This window comes from Daphnia magna, linkage group LG6 (assembly GCF_020631705.1).
Source record: "Daphnia magna isolate NIES linkage group LG6, ASM2063170v1.1, whole genome shotgun sequence".
Lineage (NCBI taxonomy): Eukaryota > Metazoa > Arthropoda > Branchiopoda > Diplostraca > Daphniidae > Daphnia > Daphnia magna.
Genome location: NC_059187.1, coordinates 5,578,453 through 5,602,514, shown reverse-complemented (window position 1 = coordinate 5,602,514; position 24,062 = coordinate 5,578,453). Strand labels below are relative to the sequence as shown.

The 24,062-nt window shown below is 41.7% G+C and overlaps 1 protein-coding gene across 1 annotated transcript; it reads left to right on the top strand.

Moving 5' to 3' along the window:
- The first annotated feature begins 2,184 nt into the window (after positions 1 to 2,184).
- LOC123473639 lies at positions 2,185 to 3,422 on the top strand. The gene is made up of 4 exons (XM_045174684.1): positions 2,185 to 2,623; positions 2,686 to 2,805; positions 2,877 to 3,147; positions 3,208 to 3,422. Exons 1-3 carry the CDS (start codon positions 2,302 to 2,304, stop codon positions 3,083 to 3,085), a joined length of 651 nt encoding a protein of 216 aa, XP_045030619.1. The 5' UTR covers positions 2,185 to 2,301; the 3' UTR covers positions 3,086 to 3,147; positions 3,208 to 3,422.
- The last annotated feature ends 20,640 nt before the right edge of the window (positions 3,423 to 24,062 follow it).

Here is a 24,062-nt window from a genome sequence, read left to right as displayed (position 1 = left end):
ACTGTACTCAGACAGATCGAATGTCGAAACATTTATCATGTTGCAAAAGCCTACCACAGTTAAAAATGAAAAACATAGCATTGTAAATTACGATAACCTGTGTTTTAGTTTGTAAACAAACTTGGTCACTATAAAAGCATTTTTACTTAGCCTATCTACCAAACTTCACTTTCTATAGGGCCACACATTTATTTATGGTGTTAAACTCGTGTGAGTTTTAGGAATGGCATCTTGACTTACAGATGCGCTGGAAAAATTGGTTTTGAAAGCAGAACAATTTGAAAATGAACAAGGAACATCACTCAGCAAGTATTTTGGGCAACCTGGTAACACTGACGATATTTTTGACTCTATTGTCAAGCCTTCAAGATTAGCAGATGGAGAATTGGAAAAACAAGGACTACAAAAATGTGGCTGTTCCATTACGGTCGTTTTTACTACAAGTCCGTAAAACTCCCCTCCCAAAATGGCCGACCGAAGGGGAGCTAAATTGCTTCGGGGGATGAAATAAAGCGGCAAAAACACAAGAACTGGTGCTTATAAATTGTAATATATCTCACTAATAAAATCAAACACCTCTCTAATTCTTGTATATGTTGCGTAAACATATCTCTTCTTTGAAATAAAATTATCCTTATTATCTTAAATTTAGAAACTTTTTCCAAATTAATTTTGATAGTATACCCCCTTTTTGGTTTGTTTTCATAAAATAACGAAATTTTAATAAGCAAAAAAAATAAAAAATAAACATAACACGCAGACGCAAAACTTAATTTTACATCCAATGGCTTAGGTACTATTAAAATCGAACCAGAAAAAACGACACAATTAAAGAAAAACCAAAATTTTTATTTTTCTCTATCTCATGGCAAAAAAAAAATTAAATTTTAACATTTAAATATCTCCTAAACTAATTAAGCGACAATTCTGTAATTTTCAGGGTCGTTTCTTTGCCTATCTTTACCCAACCCCAAAAAACAAAACAAAAATCTGAATTTGACCACGCCATCGATTGGGAGATTTCGCGTAAAATGGCACTTTACAAGAATTTCCCCACTATTATGCCAGCATTTAAATTAATATACGGATTATTACTTACACAAAAATAATTCCAATTATTGAAAAATATAGCTAATAAAATTTTCCATGAAATACTAGAAAACGAGAATCGTTTATTTAAATATGAGCTAAAATACGAGAAAATTTGGTCGAGACGACTAAAAAAACTTCTAAAAAAACGTTTTGAAAATTATTTTTTCATTCAAAAACTTCACATAAACAAATGAATTTTAGTGCGCAATATGACTGCGTTGACTAGAGCTTTCGAAATATATAAAAATTAACACGAAAAAATAATATTCAGAAAAATATGAAAAACTTGATAGTTGTTTTTCTAAGAGAGACCGTTCCCACCTTGGACAGGTCCTGGTTTTCCCTATTATTTCCCATCCCGTTAACGCGATTTTTTTTTTTTTTGCAAATAAAAATTTTTCCTTTCTCCCAACCACTGATATTTAAAAAAAAACTGTACAATGGTAATCATAGAAGATATTAGAATTCATAATTTTTTGTGTTTTTTGCCTGTACCGGGGTGCCGGGGTAGTGCAGAGTCCATGAGAAATAGAATTGGTCAATATTTATTAAATTTATCCATTTTTAACAAAGGTGTAAAAGTTGCTGCACTAGAGAGAAGACAAACGTGTTTAATGTAATGAAATAGGCAATATTGCGAAAGGCGCAAATTTCAAAAAATTGTGAATTTCAATCACAAATTTAACATATAAATAATTGCCAAATCTAGATGAATTTGGTATTTAAAGATAGGGAATTAAATTAAGCTTAAATGAAATCAATTTCCGGACACATTGATTGGTAATTTTATAGATAACGAACGAAAAACCCCATTTTTACTATACCCCCGGGAGGCGAGGGGCCTCCTATACTAGCGAACCTGGCTGGGAATCTTGGGACACTTTACTGAACACCCGCTGTTTCTTCCAAGAGACTGGGATAGCGCGAGAGTGTACCTTTCCTATTATATCGTGGTTAGATTATTAGTTAGAATGGATCTAGTATTTTTATCTATTATTAAATGATAATATTTTAAGGGTAGTTTATACAATTTTTATAGGAAGGATTATATGATTGATGAGCTCTGTGTTATAGGCTATAACTTCTATCTACAACTTGGTTGGCTTTCGCCTGTCAAAAAAAAATTCAACCCGATGGAATAGCACATTATATGAACTGCAAAATTTCCTCAAGGCAATTCAAACTGATACAACTCTTCTCACACGCCTCATGGCAGTAAAAAAGCACGGAACTCTTACTGCCTATCAGCAAATTGTGCTTAAGGAAATCGTGGCCATCCTCAAGCCGTTTGAAGCTGCATCAAATGATTTTCAGGCGGACTTCGAAACCGTTGGAAATGTTATTCCTGCATATCTAGGTTTGATGAACGCTCTTACTCTTACAGTCAGGGACAGGAACGGAGTACAGATCCCGAATCCAAATAGCCGACTCACAACATTGGTTAAATATTGCAAGGGCTTCGTGGCGGGATTGCGATTATCTTTAGAACGACGTTTTTTATTCATCCTGCGCGATGTCCATTACGTTATGGGTAACCTTAATTGCCTGATATGCTACTATTTTTTTACACTTACAATTTGTTTTGCTTCACAGGCTCAATATTTGATCCGAGGTTCAAGCTGGCTTGGATTACGTTGGCAGGATTGAACGAAACGGCCGTGGTAAAAGCGGTTGCTGCTGAAATTGAGCTGCGATATCACATTCTTCGTACTAGTAAGTTCTGTTATTTAAAAACCAATATGAAAAATGAGACATTTAAGGACCAACACTTAACGAAATCGCAGGAAAAGTTGACAGTGTTTGTTTACCAAATCCACAAACTCAAGTTCAAACAGACGATGCCTGCGTTTCTCCTCCTAACAATTTAGCCGGACCACCATCATCAACTCGCAAGAGACGATTGAGTCAGTCCCTATATTCACCAGTAATTGAGGTACCAAGACCTCGTTCGGTGATTGGGCCTGCCAAAGCCTTGGAAGAGTTCGACGTTTAGTTGAAAGAAGACATCATAGACATGGAAGTTCCATTGGATCCAATGGATCCCAACAGTGAGCTGTGTGTCACGAAACCACTCGAGTTTTGGAAAGTTAATCAATATCGCTTTCCGATCCTTAGTGAAATCGGAAGAGATGTTGTAAGCGTGGCTGCATCCTCAGGTTCTGTCGAACGGGCATTCAGTGTGGCTTCCGATATATTAACGGCCAAACGGTCTGCCATGAAACCCGATCTTTTTTCTAACTTAATGCTCATTAAGTGTAATGCTGGACTTAACGTAGGCTCATTTGATGAATAAATGAAAAGTAATGCTGAAAATGAATTTCCACGCAAAAATTTAATAAAAATCCAATGCGTTTTTTTTGGTATTAAAGTATCTTATATCTTATCTTATCTTATCTTTAGGCTCTTCAAAAAAATTTCAAAAATATCTTATCTTAACGATTTTTTTTAGATACTATCTTGTATCGGAGCATTTTTTTCGGTATTGATGAAATATCTTAACTTAACTTAACTTTTTTTTTTTTTTCAGTATCTGTATCTTTAGGGTAAAAAAAAAAAGATAGGATTCACTGGTTATAGCACTGGATTGTTAAGTATAAGTCTCGTGGTACAAATCTAGTTGTAGTTTGAATGTTTATATTTATGTGGTTAATTTAAGTTTATTTAATTTGTAATTAAGTTAAATAAAGTAAAATTACCATTTACCTTACTATTCAGCAATACATTAAAAAAAGTAAAGTTTAATTAAGTATTGTTTTTCTATAGACCTCTTTCACGGTGCGGATAGCAGAATTCCTGTAGTCCGGCAACGGTGCAATCCTCCATTGTTTTTCCAACCCCACCCTGTTTTGCTGGGATTTGAATAGGGAAACAAGTTTGGCATTAAAAATCCTCCTCTCAGTGAAATTTTTCTGTGTTTCAGTGCATTGGATAACTAGCACCATCATCTGGGTAAGAGATTAGGCCTAATTATATTGGCCATGGATTGATTGGTGGCCCCCTAGCGAGGGCCACCCAAATCAAAGGAAGAAAAACGTTGAGGGAGTCTCTTCCGTCACCCAGCTCGCGTCGTCGGCTGTTGGGAATACGGTGTATTCCCAACACACTCCCCAACAGGGCCTGTGGTCCATGGCTCTTCTTGCTCGACCGGATCCGCGGCGGACACGGATGGAGGTGCCCTTTCTGGTTCCGGCTCCGGCTCCAGCGCAGGTGGAACCTCGTCGTCTTCCGGCTGGTCCTCACGTAGCGATTGGATGGCGCGGTTGATAAGGTTTCCGTTCGGCGTCTTGACCATAACCGATTAGATTAATCCGTCCTTGCTAGTGATTAACTCCTTCACGTACCGTACCGTCCACATAAGGCGCTTGGTGTTGTCATCGTGAATGATGACAACTTCTCCTACCCGGATCTTGCGGCCGGGTGCTCCCTTGCAGTGGAATTTGTCGATTTGGAGTAGGTAGTCCGTGAGGAAACGCTCGCAGATGTCGCTGACATACTCCCTACGTTGACGATCCATTTCCAGCAGTTTCAAATTGGTTGCATCGGGAGCCATTAGGTTTACGGCTGGCTCCGGCGGAGTGCAGTTCGAGCGCCTATTGTTGAGAAACTGGTTCGGGGTGATGGGGAGCGGGTCGTCGCTCCCTTCTGCCACTAGTCCGGTCGGGCTAGGTTTTAACCCCAAACAAATTGTAATAAGTTGTTTTTTACATGAGCTGTGTTTATATCCCTTTGATCTATGCCCTGTTAAAAAGCTCCAGAAAAATATTAATATTTAGTGTACTTATTTTAATTTTTAAAATATGCGTGTTTTTAAGATTCGATTAAAACTATTTAAATACAAGAAAATAGAAATTTGAAAAAATGAACTTTGTTAGTTATTCCCTCATTTATATTCAGGCTAAATTTTGTTTAGATCAACGATATTTTTATGAGATTGCTAGAGCAATTCAAGCTGGAAGCATTTCTTTAACTCTCAGTAAACGTAGTCCTGGAAAGATCTGCGAGTCAAGATGGCTAACTAAAGTTAATCGAACTATGCGACTATATGTAGCCACAAAAAAACCTTCAGATACGTTATCTAGGTAACTTCTTATAATATACATATGCGATTCAAATTATTTTAAAAAAGATTCCTATTTAAAAAAACAGGTTGGTGTTCATCATTTTGAATTTTTATGCACCATCGTGGTTTCATCGAAAAGCAAACCCAAAGTTACACGATGCAGCTAGAAATTTCTTTTATATGGTGAAGCTAACGTCTGTTCTCAGAAGTCAAGAAAGGGCAGTCATTCATAAAGTCATGTTAAATAATTCATTTAGCGCACACCATGAAAGTGTTTTGTTGTCGATGGTTACTGATTCAAGAGTAAATATTCGAAAGATTGCTTTGAGAAGAATAATTATGATTAGAAAAATGTGTAAAGGAAAGAATGCAGTCAGAAAGTTTCGTCGACCAACTAATTTGAATTTCAAGTGCAATAATTACTATGAAATGATTGATTGGACCAACCTGAAAGACGCAATTTCCGAACCACCATTAACTATGCAGTTTACTAACAAAAAATTACTGAAAGGTATTGCTACTGGTAAATGTCTGAATTTCGGTGTAAGCTCTAAAATACCAAATAATACTCAGTCAGTGGAAAGAATGGTAAAACTGGTAACAACTGCTTCGTCGAAATATGTTGGTTATGAAAATCGTCATCATTTTATTTTAAATTCTTTGAAAGCAAGACAATTGAATGAGGATTCCAACTTGTGTTTATAGTTTAATGATTGTTCATGTTGTGTAAACATAAGATTTATTATGTATATCATAATAAATACAAGAAATCGCCACTCGATTCGTCTTCCAAGAATATTTATTTCGAATTTGGCGCGCTACTTGCGGCCAAAAATGAGACTAATTTCTATCAACTATTAAGCCAACACAACATACTTTTAAAATAAAACAATTTATACAGAACGATAGCTAATGAAAAGGACTTTCCAAAAATGAAGAGCTGATATCAAATCAGTCCTTCCTAAAATAAAATAAACATTATTTTTAAGAGACAGGCAGCGCCACGCTAGTTATTTGTCATAAGGCGCTTGAATTTCAAGATTTTTTGTAGTTTTCAGGTTTTATCTCATAAATTAAAATACATTTTTGATTGCGGTTTTTTAATTATTAAAGACAAGCCCTTTTTTTATAAGCCACCAAAAATTCAAATTTTTATTATAAAAAACAAAATATATACACGGAAATACATAAGGGACTGTACATGAAAACATCAATCTGGGGTATTAAAATAGCTGGCGGGGAAAAACTACTAAACAGAAATGAAAAAAAATTTGAAGGTAGACTGATGAGAACATTACCTAACTTCCTAGTCGAAAAGAATACCCAATTAAAAAAAAAAAAAAATCGGTCCTGCCTAGTAATACTACGGCCCTGCTAAATCAACACCCGTGATTTCGAAGGCTCTCGCTTGTTTCAGTCGATTAATCGGTAGAGGTGAAGCTATTTCTCTGAATGGTGGTGAAGATAGCCGTTGGCACTTGACGCAGGCGTGCCAGACTGACTTAGTCTGTTGGCGTCCTTTGATGATCCAAAAACGTTCTCTTAGATCCGATAGGGTGGTTTTAACTCCAGCATGTTTTAGCGAGACTTATCGATCTTGAATGATTAATTTGATGACTGGATGTTGAGCGGGAAGCAAGATGGCGGGTTCAATGTCCCTGTCTCTTAGCGCTAGCTCTACTCTTCCTGTTATTCTAATCAACTTGTCTCTTGCCTCCCACACGGGTCGGTTTGCGGCAATTATCTCCTTATGGTGCGGTGGCCGCCCTTCTTGCAGATCCTGAAACGTCTTAGGAAAGGCTTTTTTTTGGAGCTGCCTATAAATAAGTAGCTCCGCTTTCGTCAGTTCCTCTACTTTTAGATGTTCTACCATTATCTGTTTTCCGTCTCCTGTCTTGATTGGAGTCTTCACTTGTGTGGCGTTTGTGGGACGGTTTTTGGGGGCAAATCTCAGTATGCAAGCAGTTCTTCTGAGTAGTCGATTCCAAGACGGAATTCGATCCAGATGCAATTCCACTGGAGTGGCTGGAAGCTATCGGAAGCTATCGACATGGTGACGGTTTTCGATTTTGCTTCCGCTTCGATTCTTTCATGGACACTGGGTTCTTCTACCTCGGGCGTTGAATCCGGCCATTTGGTTTCGTCTTCTTTCAGCCATGATGGTCCGTTCCACCATAGCTCGGAGTGTACCAGCATTACTGCTGGCGCTCCCCGCGAGGCGAGATCCGTAGGATTTTGGACGCCTGGACAGTGCCGCCACCAATTTGGGCCAGAAAGTTTCTTAATAGCTTCGACTTGGTTCCTGACGAATAGTTTCCATCTGTTGGTGTCTCTTCGGATCCAGCCAAGTGCCACTAGAGAGTCAGCCCAGAATATTGTTCGCCACGATTCGATGTGGGTCCACCGACATCGACACAGTCCACCGACAGCGAAAATTTTAAGTTAAATTTAAATTATTAAATAGTTCGAAGGACCAGGTAAGATTTAGTTCAGCCCGTGACTGAACTTACCTTAGTAAAGATGAAAAAATATTAAGTTGACACACGGGAAACTGGTTAGACCTGTCGACTGTGAGGTGTATTCAGTAACTGGCTACCCCTTGCCCTCTACATTTGCCGGCCGGTAGGCCGAGGGGAAGGGCTACACAAATTAAATTACAAGATGGTGGCCCCCTGGCGAGGGCCACCCAAATCAAAGGAAGAAAAACGTTGAGGGAGTCTCGTCCGTCGCCCAGCTCGCGTCGTCGGCTGTTGGGAATCCCAACAGTTTTTCGTTAGACGAGGATGGAATGATGAAAAATCTGATTTTATTTTCCTTTTCCCATTCAGATAGACACCCACAAACTGCGCACTGAATAACCATAATTGACGATAGCCCTATACACGAAATAAAATAGTGACCATTAATTTTCAGTTTGCGGCAATATAATTAGGCTTAATCTCTTACCCAGATGATGTTGCTAGTTATCCAATGCACTGAAACACAGAAAAATTTCACTGAGAGAAGAATTTTTAATGCTAAACTTGTTTCCCTATTCAATTCCCAGCAAAACAGGGTGGGGTTGGAAAAACCATGGAGGATTGCACCGTTGCTGGACTACAGGAATCCTGCTATCCGCATGGTGAAAGAGGTCTATTGGAATTAATAGTAGTAATATAAAAAAAAATGTGTGGTAAAAAATACTCCATTAGAAGAAAATCATGGTTTCATAAGTCTCATTTAACGATTCATGAAATCTTGACCCTAACGTATTATTGGTGGAGTGAAATGTCGCAGAAGTATATTGAAAATGATTTGGATTTAGGTATGTTTACATTTTTTGTAATTAACTATATTATGCTTTATTATTATTTTTGCCATGCTATACTTAACTGTACTATTATACAATGTATTGTACTATTTTTAATAATGCTGTAATATTCTATACTATGCTGTACTATACTATACTATACTGTGCTATACTATACTATACAGTTTATTTACACTATACTATTCTATAATATTGTTAGGAGTTATCGCCGATGGGTTCGGTGAATCAATATCGGTGTATTCAATCTTTTCAATACTCAAGCACTGCACAAAGTAAACATAACTGTTCTATTAAACTACTGGCACCGAAGGTCTACACTACAGTCCCATTTATAGTAGTTTCAGGCGTGGGAAAGAGTCAGTCGGCGAATCCGATGCATCAGCAATCGGATGACACTCAAATGACACTTCCGTCGGTCGTTTGTCTATTCGTTACAGCTATAACGGATGGCGAGAGTTCTCTTACGAATGATGCGTGAATGCTACATCCCCCCCTTCAACCTGCGACTCGTCCCGATCGCACTATGACGACGAAGAACAAGGAGAAAAAATAAACACAAACCCCAAAACAGAAGAGACACGAGCCATTTTCGGCCAAAAATCAGTGCAAAGAAACAATTTTCAGCCAAACGTAAATGAAAACAAGTGAATGCAAAATTCAATGTAAGCAAATTTCACAACAAATGCTAGAAGGGTTACTGGTCAAACCAATAGACATTAACCCCGCCCTAAAAAAAAACCAAATTACCAATAAAACATGCATGAAACCAAAATAACAGCTACAAATAGCTATTCAGAAGAGAAAGAAAAGATACTTAAGAAACACCAAAATAATTTCAGCAATTCCAATAATTCCCAACAGAATAGGGGAGAGAGAGAGAGAAAAACGAAACAAATACAACGGGTCGGGTAACAGTTATACACGCTCTTCCACCTCGGCCTCATAAATAGTCAACCGACCTTCCAATTCGACTATGCGTTGAGTCAAGGCTTTTATAGTTGCCCCATTTTGACGCAAACAAACGAACAGACTTGCTCCCAAACCAAAGAATAAAATCGCTATAACTGCTATTAATTCGAAAGGGTACCGAACTGTTTTGGGTTACCCCGCGCCCCGCCAAGCTTTCTCTTCTTCCTCAATGATACGCAGATGTTCCCCAATGAGGGCTACGCGACCTCGAATCATCGCACGGCGCGTCAGTATCGGCTGGCTATTCTGGGTTCTTGCCCCCCTCCCTTTCTAGTATAGTCTCACTAGCTTCGGGCGCTTTCAAAACTTGCCCTACCTTTTCAAGCTCAGTGAGCGACGGCAGTGACGCGTTGTTCAGTGAATACTTGACATTCTTCCTGAAGCTTGCTTGAAAAATCCAATTATCCATGTGTGCGGTACACGACATTGGAACTTCAAAGACATCAAAAGGTTTTCTTCTAATTAAAGTGTTAACCTTTTCATGACTTTGTGGGCAAGTTATCGTTATTGTTGTATCTTCAGTAGTTGAATAATCCCACCTCCTATGGCCCAGATATACAGTTTGTTGGCCAAGCCAAGATGAAACATGAGTCGTGCACTGGGTGCGACTACGTGCCTCTTCCTTTACAAACATAGACATTGCACACCCGGGTTCCCTGCGTGGCATTGCCTATAGGGCGCGGCAAACTGATTACTTTATACAGTGTAAAACGAAAAGCAAACTCAAAAACAGGTAAATGAATAAAAATTCTAACAACATTATTAACCGCAACCACGACTACTTTAGCTTCAGTGTACACCTTCCAGACATCGCCCTTCTGAACGGATGGACTCAAGGAACATCCTGACGGCAGGACATTTTAAATTTCTTTCAGGGCGGCTTGAACTTGCAGCGGTGGGAAAAGGGTAGCTGGTAGACGTTCCATAGCCATAGCAGCCAATCCAACGGCAAAATTATCCATCACTTCTTCGATCCATCTCACGGCGGACCCAATTTGACGGAACGCATCTCCAACTTTCGTGGTAGCAATCCATTGCCTTTCGATCTCTTTCACCACCCCGTCCATTTTGTTGTCCATTTTCCAGGCTTCTGGTTTGATTTTTGCAAAAGCGGTCTGTAGCTCGGCTACGGCGTCGCCACTTGCCTTAGTTTCCCACAGCGTCTCGTTAATGAGAGAGGCATGAACTTCCAGGGCATGCACAATGGATGTTGTCTCCATCGAAGGCTTGTTGATCCGGCCGTTCACGTGTTCAAGATCTTCTTGGGTAGAGACCCCAAAAAGCAAGTTAAGAAGTCGACCTCCTCCATCCACTAGGCCACGTTTCACTCTGGACTCTTGTACACCGACGGCTGTTTTTAGTTCATTCCAGCGATGATGAATCTTCCGCAACTTCAACAATTCTTCTTGTGCCCGTTATTTCACATGTTGTTGCAGTGCCTGTTTAAACTGAGACTTAGCTCCGTCGTAGTGATCGGACATGGCGTTCACTCGAATGTCTAACCACTCTTATAACGATTTTATCACTTGGTCCGCTGGATCAAACGTAAAATCCGTCACCACTACCCACTCCGAGTCGGAGAAGCCTATTTCTCCTTCCGACTTCAAGATCACCCCTTGATAGGCGACGATTTCGCTGGCAGCTACCGGACCTGGACCTGACATTACGGTAAGTAAAAACATCAATGGAAAGGCCAATAAGAATGTTTTCCTCGGTGCCCGTATTCTTGTAGAGCGTCGAAGGCCAACGCCTTCGGGTGCGATGGCTGTAGCATGTGACGGCCCATCACGTGTAGCGGGAGTTTCAGCCGGAGAGTTCCGGTTCACTCCTCTTAGTTCAGGTCCGCGGACTCCCGATGAGCTCCGAACGGCAGCTTCTCGTTCCGGCGTCGGAATGCTTACGCAATCGACGAACGGTTTTATACATTCCACACGAACGATTTCGGTTTTAATCGTTCGGCCCAGCCGCAGCTCGTAGTTACTAGGGGTGGTTTGTCGTACGACCATGTACGGTCCCAACCAACGATGTAAAAGCTTTTCAGATTTTCCTACCTTTATGATAGGCTTGTAGATGAGTACCTCTTCTCCAGGCAGATATGTCGTCGCCTCCCTCCGGCCCTCGTCGTAAACTTTTTTCTGCTTCCACTGCACAGCAGCAGCGCGAGCCTGTACTTCCAATCGGGCCTGTTGAAGACGTTCTACCGCCCACTCGGACGGATCCAGGTCAGGTGGAGGTACCAAATTCGGATCCGCGTTCAGAGCGCCATCGATGGGGAGAACAGCTTCTCTTCCGTACACCAGGTAGAATGGAGTTCGTCCCGTGCTTTCATGTCGGCTGGTGTTGTAAGTGAACATTACGAAAGGTAACGACTCGTCCCAATCCTTATAGTCGGAGCTGACATACATGGACAGCATGTCAGCTAGGGTGTGGTTCAACCTTTCCACCAAACCATTGGCCTGGGGACGGTAAGCCGTTGTCGTACGATGGTTCGTCTCCAGGGCCTGCAACACCTTTTGAGTTACCTCAGCAGTGAAGCAACGCCCCTGTTCGGTCTTCAGCTAACGTGGAGCTCCATGTCTTAACAGCACACATTTTACAAAAAATCTGCCACCTCCGAAGCATCTCCTGAAGGTAGAGCTCGAGTCTCCGCCCACTTGGTGACGCTGGTAGACTGGTTTTCGGGACTGGCAATCCCGACACGCCCACACAAAATCACGCACGTCCTCGGCCAAGGCCCACCAGTAGTATCTACCCCTCTTTTTGTCAAGAGTACGAGTAACAGGCCGTCGTCGTACGAGGCCGTCGTCAACGACCTTGGTCTGGAACAGCAGACCGTCCTTAAGGCGATACTTCTGTATTTCCTTCCTTTCTCCAGCCCCGTGAAGACTTGGTCCCACTCCACTTGCTGCGCTTCCTGAAACTCACTCTTACTTTCAGTGTCAACACTGAATGCAGCTACAGTACAATACAGCTGTTCGTCGAACTCCTGTGGTGCGTCGACCGGAAAGCGGGAAAACGCATCTGCGTCCGTATGTAGTCTTCCATTACGGTGTATGATCCGTAGCAGAAATTCCTGAAGCTGTAGGCTCCAGTGAGCCAGACATCCGGCTAGATCCTTCTTGGTTAGTAGCCAACACAGAGCTTGGTGATCGGTCACCACCAAAGTATCCATTCCCCATATGTAACTCCGAAATTTCTTGATGGCCCAAACTAAAGCGAGACACTCTTTCTCCGTGATCGAGTAATTTGACTCACTTGGAGACGAGAGGCGACTCGCGTAGGCAAGGGGCCTCTCGATGTTGTTTACGCGCAGTAGTAACACCGCTCCTAAACCGTAATCACAGGCGTCAGGGTGTATCTCGAACGGCCTTATAAAATCGGGATAGGCCAAAATGGCCGCACTCACTAGAGCCTGCTTCATCATCCCAAAGCTGACTTCTTGCGACTCTTCCAACACGAAGCAACCACCCTTTTTAAACATGTCCGTCAGGGGTTTGGCTGTGTTTGCAAACTGAGGAATGAACCGGCGATAATACGAGCAAAGCCCCACAAAACTACGTACGCACTTCAACTGTTCACTCCGCATTAATTTTTTCTGGGTCAGGCCTAACTCCATCCCCACTAATGACGTAGCCCAAGGCCTTGACTTCGCTGGCCCCAAACTGACACTTCACCAGCTAAATTTTCAACCCGTCCTTCCGCAGGGCGGTCAACACTTGTCGCACTCGCACCAAGTGTTCCTCCGCATCAGCCGCGTAGATGATTATGTCTTCCAGGTAAACGAGGCAAATCGTCTATCTCAGACCGGTTAAAACCAAATCCATCATGCGTTGGAACGTACCCGGTGCGGAGGCCAACCCGAAGGGCATAACCAGAAACTGATGAAGCCCGTCGGGGGTGACAAACGCAGTCTTGACCTTATCCTCTTCGTTTAGTGGTACTTGCCAGTACCCACTCTCCAGATTCAACGTCGAGAAGATGCTAGCGTTTCCCATCCGAGACAACGTCTCTTCGATCCTCGGCAACGGGTAAACATCCTTTACTGATATGGCGTTGAGGCGGCGATAGTCGACACAAAAACGCCAACATCTATCCTTTTTCTTCACTAAGACCACAGGTGATGCCCATGGGCTTGTTGAACGTTCAATTACACTTCGGCTCAGCATTTCGTCCACTTGTTTCTGCACAATAGCCTTCCCTTTCCAAGCACTCTTGTAGGGAGACTGATGTACCGGTGTGGCTGTACCAATATTTATACGATGCTCTGCAATCTTGCACACTCCCAGTTCTCCCTCCTTCAAAGCAAAACTAGTGTCAAATTTCTCGTGTAGCTCAACCATCTTCTCCACATCAGCAGGGAGAAACGTCGATGCTACTTGAGCCCGAAAAGCTTGACGAGGAATAGAGGTCACTCTCGGCGTAGAATCTGAGTCGCTTATTGACTCAGCTGAATCCTCCCCAACATCGTCACCCAGCGAATCTGGCGCTCCCCCTTCATCCACGGCGACAATGGAGGGTTCCACAGCCTCCATCTGCCCCAAAACGGTCCACTCCCTTAGATAGGCGCGCCGATTGATTAAGTTAACCATCAACACTTGTCCTAACGGTTGATCAGAAGACACCAGCACTTTACCCGCCGTCACCCCCTTTGATCGAGCCAGATGTTCAGAAGATTCAATCATCCACGTTGCCTCATTGAGAGTCGTGGCTTCTATCTCCACCGGAACAATGGCTCTGGGCGGAAGCATTCTACCCGTCTTCGTGACCAGTCTAGGTGCTTTCACGTCCTCTAGTTCTTCGATTACGTTAACGGGTAACTCTCTGAGCAATAATTCAGCGCCATTCGGGACGTAATTAATTTGGAGCCACTTGAACTGGCTCAAAAAATCGTTGCCCAAGAGTAACTCGATCCCTCTCATTTTCAATAGAATTACTTTTCCACTGGCCCTCATTCGTCTATGCTCGATTTCTAGCCCGAAGGCTCCCAGCGTAAGAACTCTCTGGCCGTTTACCATGACTACAGACGGTCCATCTCATCCCATACGACGAGCTTCTAGTTTCTCTTGCATGTTCGGAGACGCCACCGACACCACCGCTCCGGTGTCAATCACGGCCTTGATCCTTATTCCCCGACACACTACCTCTTCGGTTATCAGGCGGAAAGAGTCAATAAGCAGTACGGCCGCCTCTCCTGAGTCGGCTTCGTCGGCCGACACCATGCATACGGTGTTCCGGTCATCTTCTTCGGAATCCCGTCGCCTAGCCTGCCAGGCCTTTCCATCTTCCTTACGCCTATCGTTTCTCCATCTGTTCTCTCCCTCGTCTCGAAGATCACTCCGCTGACCGCCCTTCCCATCTTCTTTCGGGGCCGCACTTTTCTGTTCTTGGCCCTTCTCCGCCCTACAGAAACGAGCGATGTGACCCGCTTTGGCACAATTATGACAGATAGGCTTCCCATCCGAAGTCCGAGATGCGAACGACAAATTTTTTTTAGTTTCCCCGTCCACCCTCCGGCCTGGGAGATTTTGACACGCGTTTTAACTCGGCGATCTCAGCTTTTAATTCCAGCACCAGGTCTATCAATTCGGTCCCAGCTTCCTCCTTTGGAGGAGGTAGCCCCTTCATTGGTCCCAACACGCTCACTGCCCAATCGGGTCGAATAGCCAACTCCGACGCTTCCGTGTGCAGCTGCACCACAGTCAAGAATTCCGCTGTAGTTCTCGGGCTAGTCACCCAGATCTTCTCGACAAGGGTAGGCTTCAAACCACGAAACAGATAGTCCACTTTTGCCTCTTCCAACATCCCTGGGTATACCCTCCGACACAAATCGATGACTTCGTAGAAGTATTCCACCCCTGATTCGTCTATCCCTTGCTTCCGCTGTCGTAACTTTGCCTCTTGATAGCGGCCATAATGTTGAGGCTGGAAGGCGCTAAGAAATCTCGTTCGTAGTCCGTCCGTCCCAGGCACAGCCACCACCCTGGTGCTGCTGCCACTGTCGGTGATCCCCGCCACACCACCGGCGCTCCCGAGCAGAGAAACCATTTCCTAGCCGCCTCATCCAGCTGCATCCCAAAATTCTCGGCAATCTCAGCTGGTCCCCAGCGGTTATAGAGAGCCGTACTCTCATAACGCTCTAGCCAATCCACTGCATCCTCATCTTTCCTCCCATAGAAGATCGGAGGAGTCCGGTACTTCAATTGGGGGGCAGGTGGTCGTTGGGCAATGACTACTGGTGACGCGGTCCGAGAAACCGCTGAACTGCCTGACGACTCACTCGCAAGCTCCTCTTCGTCTGCCGAATCTGCAAGTGATGACTTTCTCGAGGATATGGGTCGGCTTCTCCAACCGTGCCAATCCGAGCCCTCCCGACTGGTGCCCTCTTCCGCCTCGGGAGACCGTTAGGATTCCTAGCCCCAGTCATGTTCTCAACAAAACAACTCTTACGAGACGCATGGGAGAACTCAACTTCATGGGATGATCCACTCGAGGAAAATCTTTTGAGCCGTTGGAAGCAATGGAATTTCTCCCTCCGATTCTTAACCCAAATCAACCTTTCGTGGTGCTTCAAGTCCACGTCCGACTCCCCAACCAACACACAATTGCACGCATTTTCCGACGCATCAGAGAAGGGTTACGGTGCAGTCGTTTACATCAGAATGGAGTTTTTAGAACGAGTCGAAATCGCCTTCGTCTGCGCGAAACCAAGAATTTCACCAAAAAAACCACTCACGATTCCCCGCCTCGAGCTAAACGGAGCTCTTATGGCTTACCGGCTAGTAAATACAGTCAAAAGGGAGCTCTATGTTTCTCTAGAAAAAGTTTATAACTGGACAGACCTTACCACAGTACTACGATGGATATTTTCAGAACACCGCTGATATAACTAATATGTGGCCAACCGCGTAGGCGAAATATTAGAAGACGAAAACGTCAATCGATGGGTGTACGTCCCAAACAAAGAGAACCTCACAGACGACTGCTGTCGTGGATTAGAGCCGGAGATCTTAAACACAATGCACCGCTGGTTCCAAGGTCCGAACTTCCTTCGGCAGTCCCAAGAACAGTGGCAAAAATTTCCCAACCCACACATGAACAGTCTGCAAAAATTTAACCCCGAACTCAAAGGAATGGGAAACAAATCTCACCCTTTATGGGTCGGGGCAATAGGGGAGCCAGAAGTTAATGTTTTCGAGAAACTAATGATAAGAAGATCTTCCCTAAACTTAATAATTCGTTCGAGAGCACTCATTAAACGCCTCTTCCGTCCCCCTACTACAACAATCAAAAAGGGCTCCTTGGTTCCGCCATCAGAAACCGAAATTTCTACAGCAAGGCGGTTCTTGGTCAAACTAGCACAGAAAGCCTTCTTCTTAAAGGAAATTAAGTCTATAGAAGACCACAAACCTCTACCCGAAGACTCTCACCTCGTTCAACTCTCCATTTTTGGATAACGACGGGATCTTACGTGTCGGCGGCAGAATCCAACGTGCAAAATCTCCATACTCAGTAAAACATCCAATTCTGCTGCAACCCGACCATAGACTTACCACTCTGATAATCGAGAAACTCCATGATGACCTATCCCATGCCAAAACAGAATATATGTTGAGTAACCTACGTTCCACCGAACGGGGAACGTAGGTTACCGTTCGGTGGGTCCTGCGAGGAAGAACAACGATAAAAAAGGACGATCAGCAGCTGTTTAGTATGTCGACGAAGGAACGCAAAGCCTGTATCAACGTATATGACGGCACTCCCCGTCTCTCGCCTGCAGACCTTCAACCCCGCGTTCACACACACTGGGATTGATATGCTCGGTCCAATCCCTGTAAAAATGTTTCGGCGCCAACTAAAGCGCTACGGTATCCTATTCACGTGTATGACTACAACGTGTATGACTACAAGAGCACTACACTTAGAAATGACTGAATCTATGGAGATGGACTCTTTCCTTCGGGCGTATAGTCGTTTCATCGTACATAAAGGGAAACGTTCCCACTGTTATAGTGACAATGGAACCAATTTTACCGCTGCAGAAAAAGAAATTAAAGACGGGATCGCCAAATGGAATAATGAAGAACTCATAGGGAAGGCCAACGCCGAAGGTACTACTTGGCATTTAGGTGCCTTGGAGAGCCTGATCCGATCAGCCAAAACAGCACTCGTTGCGGTCCTACACGGGCAAGCTACTACTGATGAGGTCTTGAGAACCGCACTCACATTAGTAAAAGGCCTACTAAACAGCAGACCTTTAACTCACGTAAGTTTCGACCCGAACGAGCCAGAAGCACTAACACCCTACCACTTGCTAATTGGACGTGCCAACCCGTACATACCTTTAAACATCGTCGACGACAGTGACATAAGTTCACGCCAACGTTACAGAGCTGCTCTCGCTTTGGCAAAGCAATTCTGGCGTCGATGGTTAAAGGAGTACTTACCTCGGCTGATTGAGAGAGAAGAAAGTGGCTGGAGCACAGAAGAAATATTATGGTCGGAGATATCGTCATCGTCTTTGATTCAAGATCACCAGATTGACACTGGCCACTAGGAACGCGACAAATGTCCTCCCCGGTCCCGACGACATAGTACGATCAGCAATGGTAACCACTCAACACGGGGAATTTCATCGACCATTCACCAAGCTGTGTTTATTATAAGAAGAGGGCAGGAGGAACGAGCCTCAAACAGAAGACCGGTCGTTAGACCATTACCCCCCTACTTTTATATCTCTCTACTTGACTTTGTTTTTGGAAAGAGGGTTGTTCGTTTCTTTGTTGTTTCCATATTCACAGGCTTTTTCTGACATAATCGTCAGTTTTTTTATGCCAGGGCGTATCTTATTTTTGTTAAAACAACTATCATCTTGTGCTCCTATTTTTTAACTGATGACTATGGTACAGTAGCGGTCCACGAAGTGGGAGGCTCGCAAAGTGGGAATTCCTACAAAGTGGGAAGGGGTGAAGCCTGCACCAAAAAGACCCCTTTAGCCTCGTATTCTTTGAACTTGCGCGGGGATTCAAACTTCAAACCCTTTTTAGCTTGTTTTCTGCTCTAAATATATGATGGAAATCGCTGCCGAGTAAAAGAACCCTATAATAATTGAGATAACTCACCAGTCATATTTAAAAATTCGTTGTGAAATTCAATCAAAATTTGGTGATTTATAGTCTACTTCATGTGTTCTATTTTATTACGATTAAACCACGATATAATAGGAAAGGTACACTCTCGGCTATCCCCAAGACCGGCGGGTGTTCAGTAAAGGGTCCCAAGATTCCCCGCCAGGTTCGCTAGTATAGGAGGCCCATCGCCTCTCGGGGGTATAGTAAAAATTGGGGTTTTTCGTTCGTTATTTATAAAATTACCAATCAATGTGTCCAGAAATGGATTTCATTTAAGCTTAATTTAATTCCCTATCCTTAAATACCTAACTCATCTAGATTAGGCAATTATTTATATGTTAAATTTGTGATTGAAATTCACAATTTTTTGAAATTTGCGCCTTACGCAACATTGCCTATTTCATTATATTAAAGACGTTTGTCTTCTCTCTAGTGCAGCAACTTTTACACCTTTGTACTTTTATTGTAATAGGACGAGTTTATGTTACCGGCTGAGGCCGAATATACGGTATGTTGTTTAACTAGATGTTTTATGTCTTTAATTTCTGCATTTTTATAAAAACGAGTTAATAAGACTGTTATCTTAGGCTCAGTATGCCGAAAAAATGCTTTGTTTATGGTTGTTCAAGTGGTTACAGGCAAAGTGAAAAAGTGCCTATGTTTAAAGTTCCTAAAGATGACACTTTATTCATCAAATGGAAAAAAGCTGCTAAACGAGGCAGATCTGACAAGACGCTTTCCAAGAATGATCACATTTGCTCAAAACATTTCCTAGAGCAGGATATAGTTAAAGGGGAGACTGACTTCAACGGTGTATATACACCAAGAAAAAAATGGTGGCTAACAAAAGGAGCAATTCCTGTACTAGGAAAAGGTAACAACACCGTTTTATTTTAAAATGTTATTCCCTACTAATGAATAATTTGAATTTTAGATTCAAGTAACCTGAGAAATAGTCGTATGGCTAAGAATGTTACCAGCGACATGAAGCCAGAAAGTCACACTGGTCAGGATATCATTGACATGCAGGATGCTTCACACGGTAGCTATAATGTAACAGCAAATGTGCAAACTGTATCACATATTGACTTGGAAACAACAGTTAACTTGCAGGGTGAATCATCTAATAATGGCACTGCCAGTGACACCAACGAAGACCCAGCAAATGTGCAAGCTGTTAATGACTTGGAAACAACAGTTAACTTGCAGGGTGAATCATCTAATTATGGCACTGCCAGTGACACCAACAAAGACCCAGCAAATGTGCAAGCTGTTAATGACTTGGAAGTCACAGTTTACATGCAGCGTGAATCATCTAATAACAATGGCACTGCCAGTGACACCAAAGAAGACCCAGAAAATGTTAAACAAAATTCATTGCAAGAATCTATTGACGGTCTAATCTTAGATCCAACTGAGGCCAAAACACCTAATGCATCTTGGTGCTGGCTACCTGCCGAAGTGGAAGCTTTTGGCAAAGAGAGACGAGAAAGTTATACTAGAACCTGTGTGAAGTTTACAAAGGTTGACGATAAAGTAGTTTACTCAAAATCCGTAACCGTAATACGAAATGAGTTGTTCTACCGTTCCAAGGGTGTACTAGTGAGACCGAATTTCTTACCAGAAAGTTTCGTGTGCATTTTAGATTTAGAAGATGCTATGGATCGGTTTGATTCGTCTTCACTATGTCTTGGCTGTGACCCAAAGTTTGGTGAGCAACTGGCGACAATGAAAAGTGTCACTCAGGGGAAATTTAATTGGCGATCCAAGAGATGCCTAAAAGTTCTCGAGCGAGGCTCGACATGTCATTTTTGTCGGCATCTGAACGAGTTATTGCCAATTAAACAATCAAAAATGGAGAAGCTTATAAGCAGGAATAGAAAGCTTGAAGCCAGTATCACTGCGAAAGAAAAGCAGGTTAAAAGAAGAAATGATGCTGTTAAGGTATTTGTTCTAAAAACATTCGCTCTGTATAAAGTTATGGCAATTCAAATTTTGTATGTCTGTTTATTTAGAAACTCAGGGAAGAGATAATTATTCTCCGTAAAGATATGGTCAGGTCATGCAACCGTGTTTTGGCCGACAAACTTTCCAAGTTAGATCCACAGGTAAATGGGTAAACAGTGAATTAGGGTATGAGATGAATAGCATAGATTTTAACATTTTTGACAAATATTGCATTGGACCAATTTTACTTATATCGAGTTCCGTCATTCACTTTATTTACTAAAATCCATATTTTCATTTATTTTTGACAATCTTTTTTTATTAATTTACTTAAAATGTCGTTAGTTTCAATTTTGACTTACATTCTCACTATTTCATTTCTTTTCTACATTTTTTTAAAAGTGTTATTCACATAAAGTGCGTACTAATATAACTTTTTGAATATTCATTTGTTTTTTACAATTACTTTTTTCTCTTCTTCTTCAGGAACTATTGGTGGTAAAAACTATTTTAAAAAAAGCAGAATGTAAGAACGATAAAAGCATGCGCTACGATCCTGCTTTTATGCTGGAATGCATCATGTTAAGGATTAAAAGTAAAGCTGCTTACGATCATCTAAGGCTACAAAAGCTCTTGCCTCTACCTTGCCCCAATACCATTAGAAAGCTATTAAGTTGTATGACTTGCACTTTTGGTCTTAACGGTTATGCTTTAGATGGAATCAAAGTTTTTCTGAAAAACAAGCCAAGAGCCATGAGATTCGGTAGTCTTGTTTGGGACGAGATGTCGCTAGCCGAGTTAGTTAACTTTGATGCCAAGAAACTATTATTTGAAGGATTCATAGATTACGGTACTGCTGGGCTACTATTAAAAGAACAAAAAGAAGAATTAGCAGACCATGCCCTCGTTTTAATATTTCGACCATACCGGTACTCTTGGATTCAACCCATTGCCTGCTATGCGACAAAAGGAGCCTGCAAAGGTGAATTGTTGACCGAACTGATGGCAAGAGCTATTACAGTATTGGACCAGAATGAAGCAATTGTGAAGTCAGTAGTCTGCGATGGAGCCCAATCAAACAAAGCCGTCATGAAGACTTGTGGTGTGGTAGGAAAGTACGACAGGATTGCCAACACCTTTGTCAATAAAGCTACACCAATGGAAGTGGAAATGTGCCCGCCAGATCCAGACATTGCAGTGAATCCAAGTCTATCGAAAGAATCGCTGGAATCAAACTCATGCGCCTTGTCTCGGAACGAAGTAGCATGCGATCACAAAGATGATGTCACTTCATTTGGACATCCGACGGCAGACGGAGAATTAATCTATTTTTTCATTGATGTGCCTCATCTATTGAAATGCATTAGGAATAACATTTTCAACGTAAAGGAGGTTCAGGTATTAGTAGCAATAAGAAATGTTTACTAGCATTATGTTATCTTATTTCTTTTAGTTCAAAGGAAAAATAGTTCGGTTTTCTGACTTCGAGTTGTTATACAATACTAGTAAAGTTCCTGGCACTCCACTGTCTATTTTAAGCAAGCTTACGAAAGCTCACCTTTATCCTACTTCTTTTGAGAAAATGAATGTGAAACTGGCGGCACAGATATTATCCGATTCCGTTGTTTTAGCAATTCAATATTTCTCTTCTTTGCCTACGACGAGAAATATGTTCACAAATGAGAAAAGTATTTATAATTTCATATAACTCTGCATATAACAATTAATAATTTTTTACGATACAGATTTTGGTCCTGGTACAAAGGGGGTCGTTGACTTAATAAACAAATCGTTTGATATAATGAACGGTCGATGCTCGAAGCAGGCAATCAAAAAGGGGAATAACTGGAGTTTGAAAAAAGCCGTAAGAATATTTATATAAATGGAATAATTTTTATTTAATCAATATTTTCTGATAATTTAAAGATATTAGAGGAGCTTCTTGAGTCTCTCTGGGAAACCGAATTAAAGAGTGATGAGACTGGAATTCCATCTTTTGCATCTCAAACTACCCTACAAGCATTGAGGATGACTGTATTTAGCACAATTGAACTCACGGACTATCTCCTCTCTGACGAAATAGGATACGATTTTATTTTAACGGGGAAATTCAATCAGGACTGTGTTGAAGTACTATTACTGGCTTAACCAAAACAAAAATCCTTTATTAATTTCTTCTTTTTATTTGCTTTAACGAAGCGCTTTTTTGGCATAATTCGTGCTGCTGGTGGCGGTCAAGAAATGCCAACTGTCCGGTCGTTTCTTGCACTATTCAGAATGCTTTCTGTTTACTATCCTACAAGAGAAATAACAAGAAATAGGGCAAATGTTGACCAATTGGAACAAATGAAACTTCTGACGACTTACAAACAGAATATGCTGGACAGATTTAAAGCTGAGGAAAAAGAGACGAAGAGAAGGCGCGAGGGTTTAAAAAGTAAACTCGCTAAAGGAATTCAATTTTTAGATTACGATGCACAAAATGAGAAGTCGTACGACAAATATTTGGAACATGTCGTGTACGATCTCGCTGGTTATATGCTTCACGCAAGAAGAAAATTAATAGGAAAATGTGATGACTGCTGGAAGTCGTTGCTCACTAACGACCAGTTAAAGCCAGACAGTTTTTACGCAGACAAATTGGTGGTATTGAAAAGCAAAGGCGGTTTGAAAAGCACAACAAAAAATATGTTTGCTGTGATTTTAGAAGTCGAAAAAGTTCTAATCAAACACTTTGCATCACAAGATGCATACATTCGTGATTCATTCGACTCAGTGATATAAAAAATGTCAGAAATGAAAGTGCATCGTATATGCTGTAAATTGCATCGCGAAAAACTTGTATCTAGTCTCATATACGAGTACATCGTTATTCGTTATCGATTCCAAGGAAAATGGAAAAAACAAGAAGAGGCTGCAAAGGCAGATTCTGTCCGTCATACGCAAAGAAAACTGTCGAAGATATCGCAACAGGATAAAAAATCTTCAAAAGTCGTTGCTCAATCGGATTTGAAAAAGAAAAAGAATGATGCAAAAATAATGCATGAAAAGAATCGAAAGAAAAAAGAAATCTCTCCAAAAATCATAAATAATATTCCACTTCATGTAAAGGCAAAGTCTAATGTAATTGAAATTGTTCCTGTCCTGCGAATAAGTGCAAGGAAAAAAACTCCCAAATTAACCAAAGCACAGCAAGCAGAAAAGGAAGTGTGAAAGGATTTGCAATTTTTTAATTTATTATCTGATGTTGAAAAAAAAACAAACAAATAAAATGTGTTTTCAGTTACTCATTTTTGTTTATTCTATTTTTAGATAATTAAAAATGAATTTGAAGATATCAATCTTCAAATTTCTGCTGTAGTGTAGCCGATAAGCGGAGAAATCTAGATCTACATCTCTAACACAAGACATTCAAATAAATCAAATTGGCAATGTTGCGAAAGGCGCAAATTTCAAAAAATTGTGAATTTCAATCACAAATTTAACATATAAATAATTGCCTAATCTAGATGAGTTAGGTATTTAAGGATAGGGAATTAAATTAAGCTTAAATGAA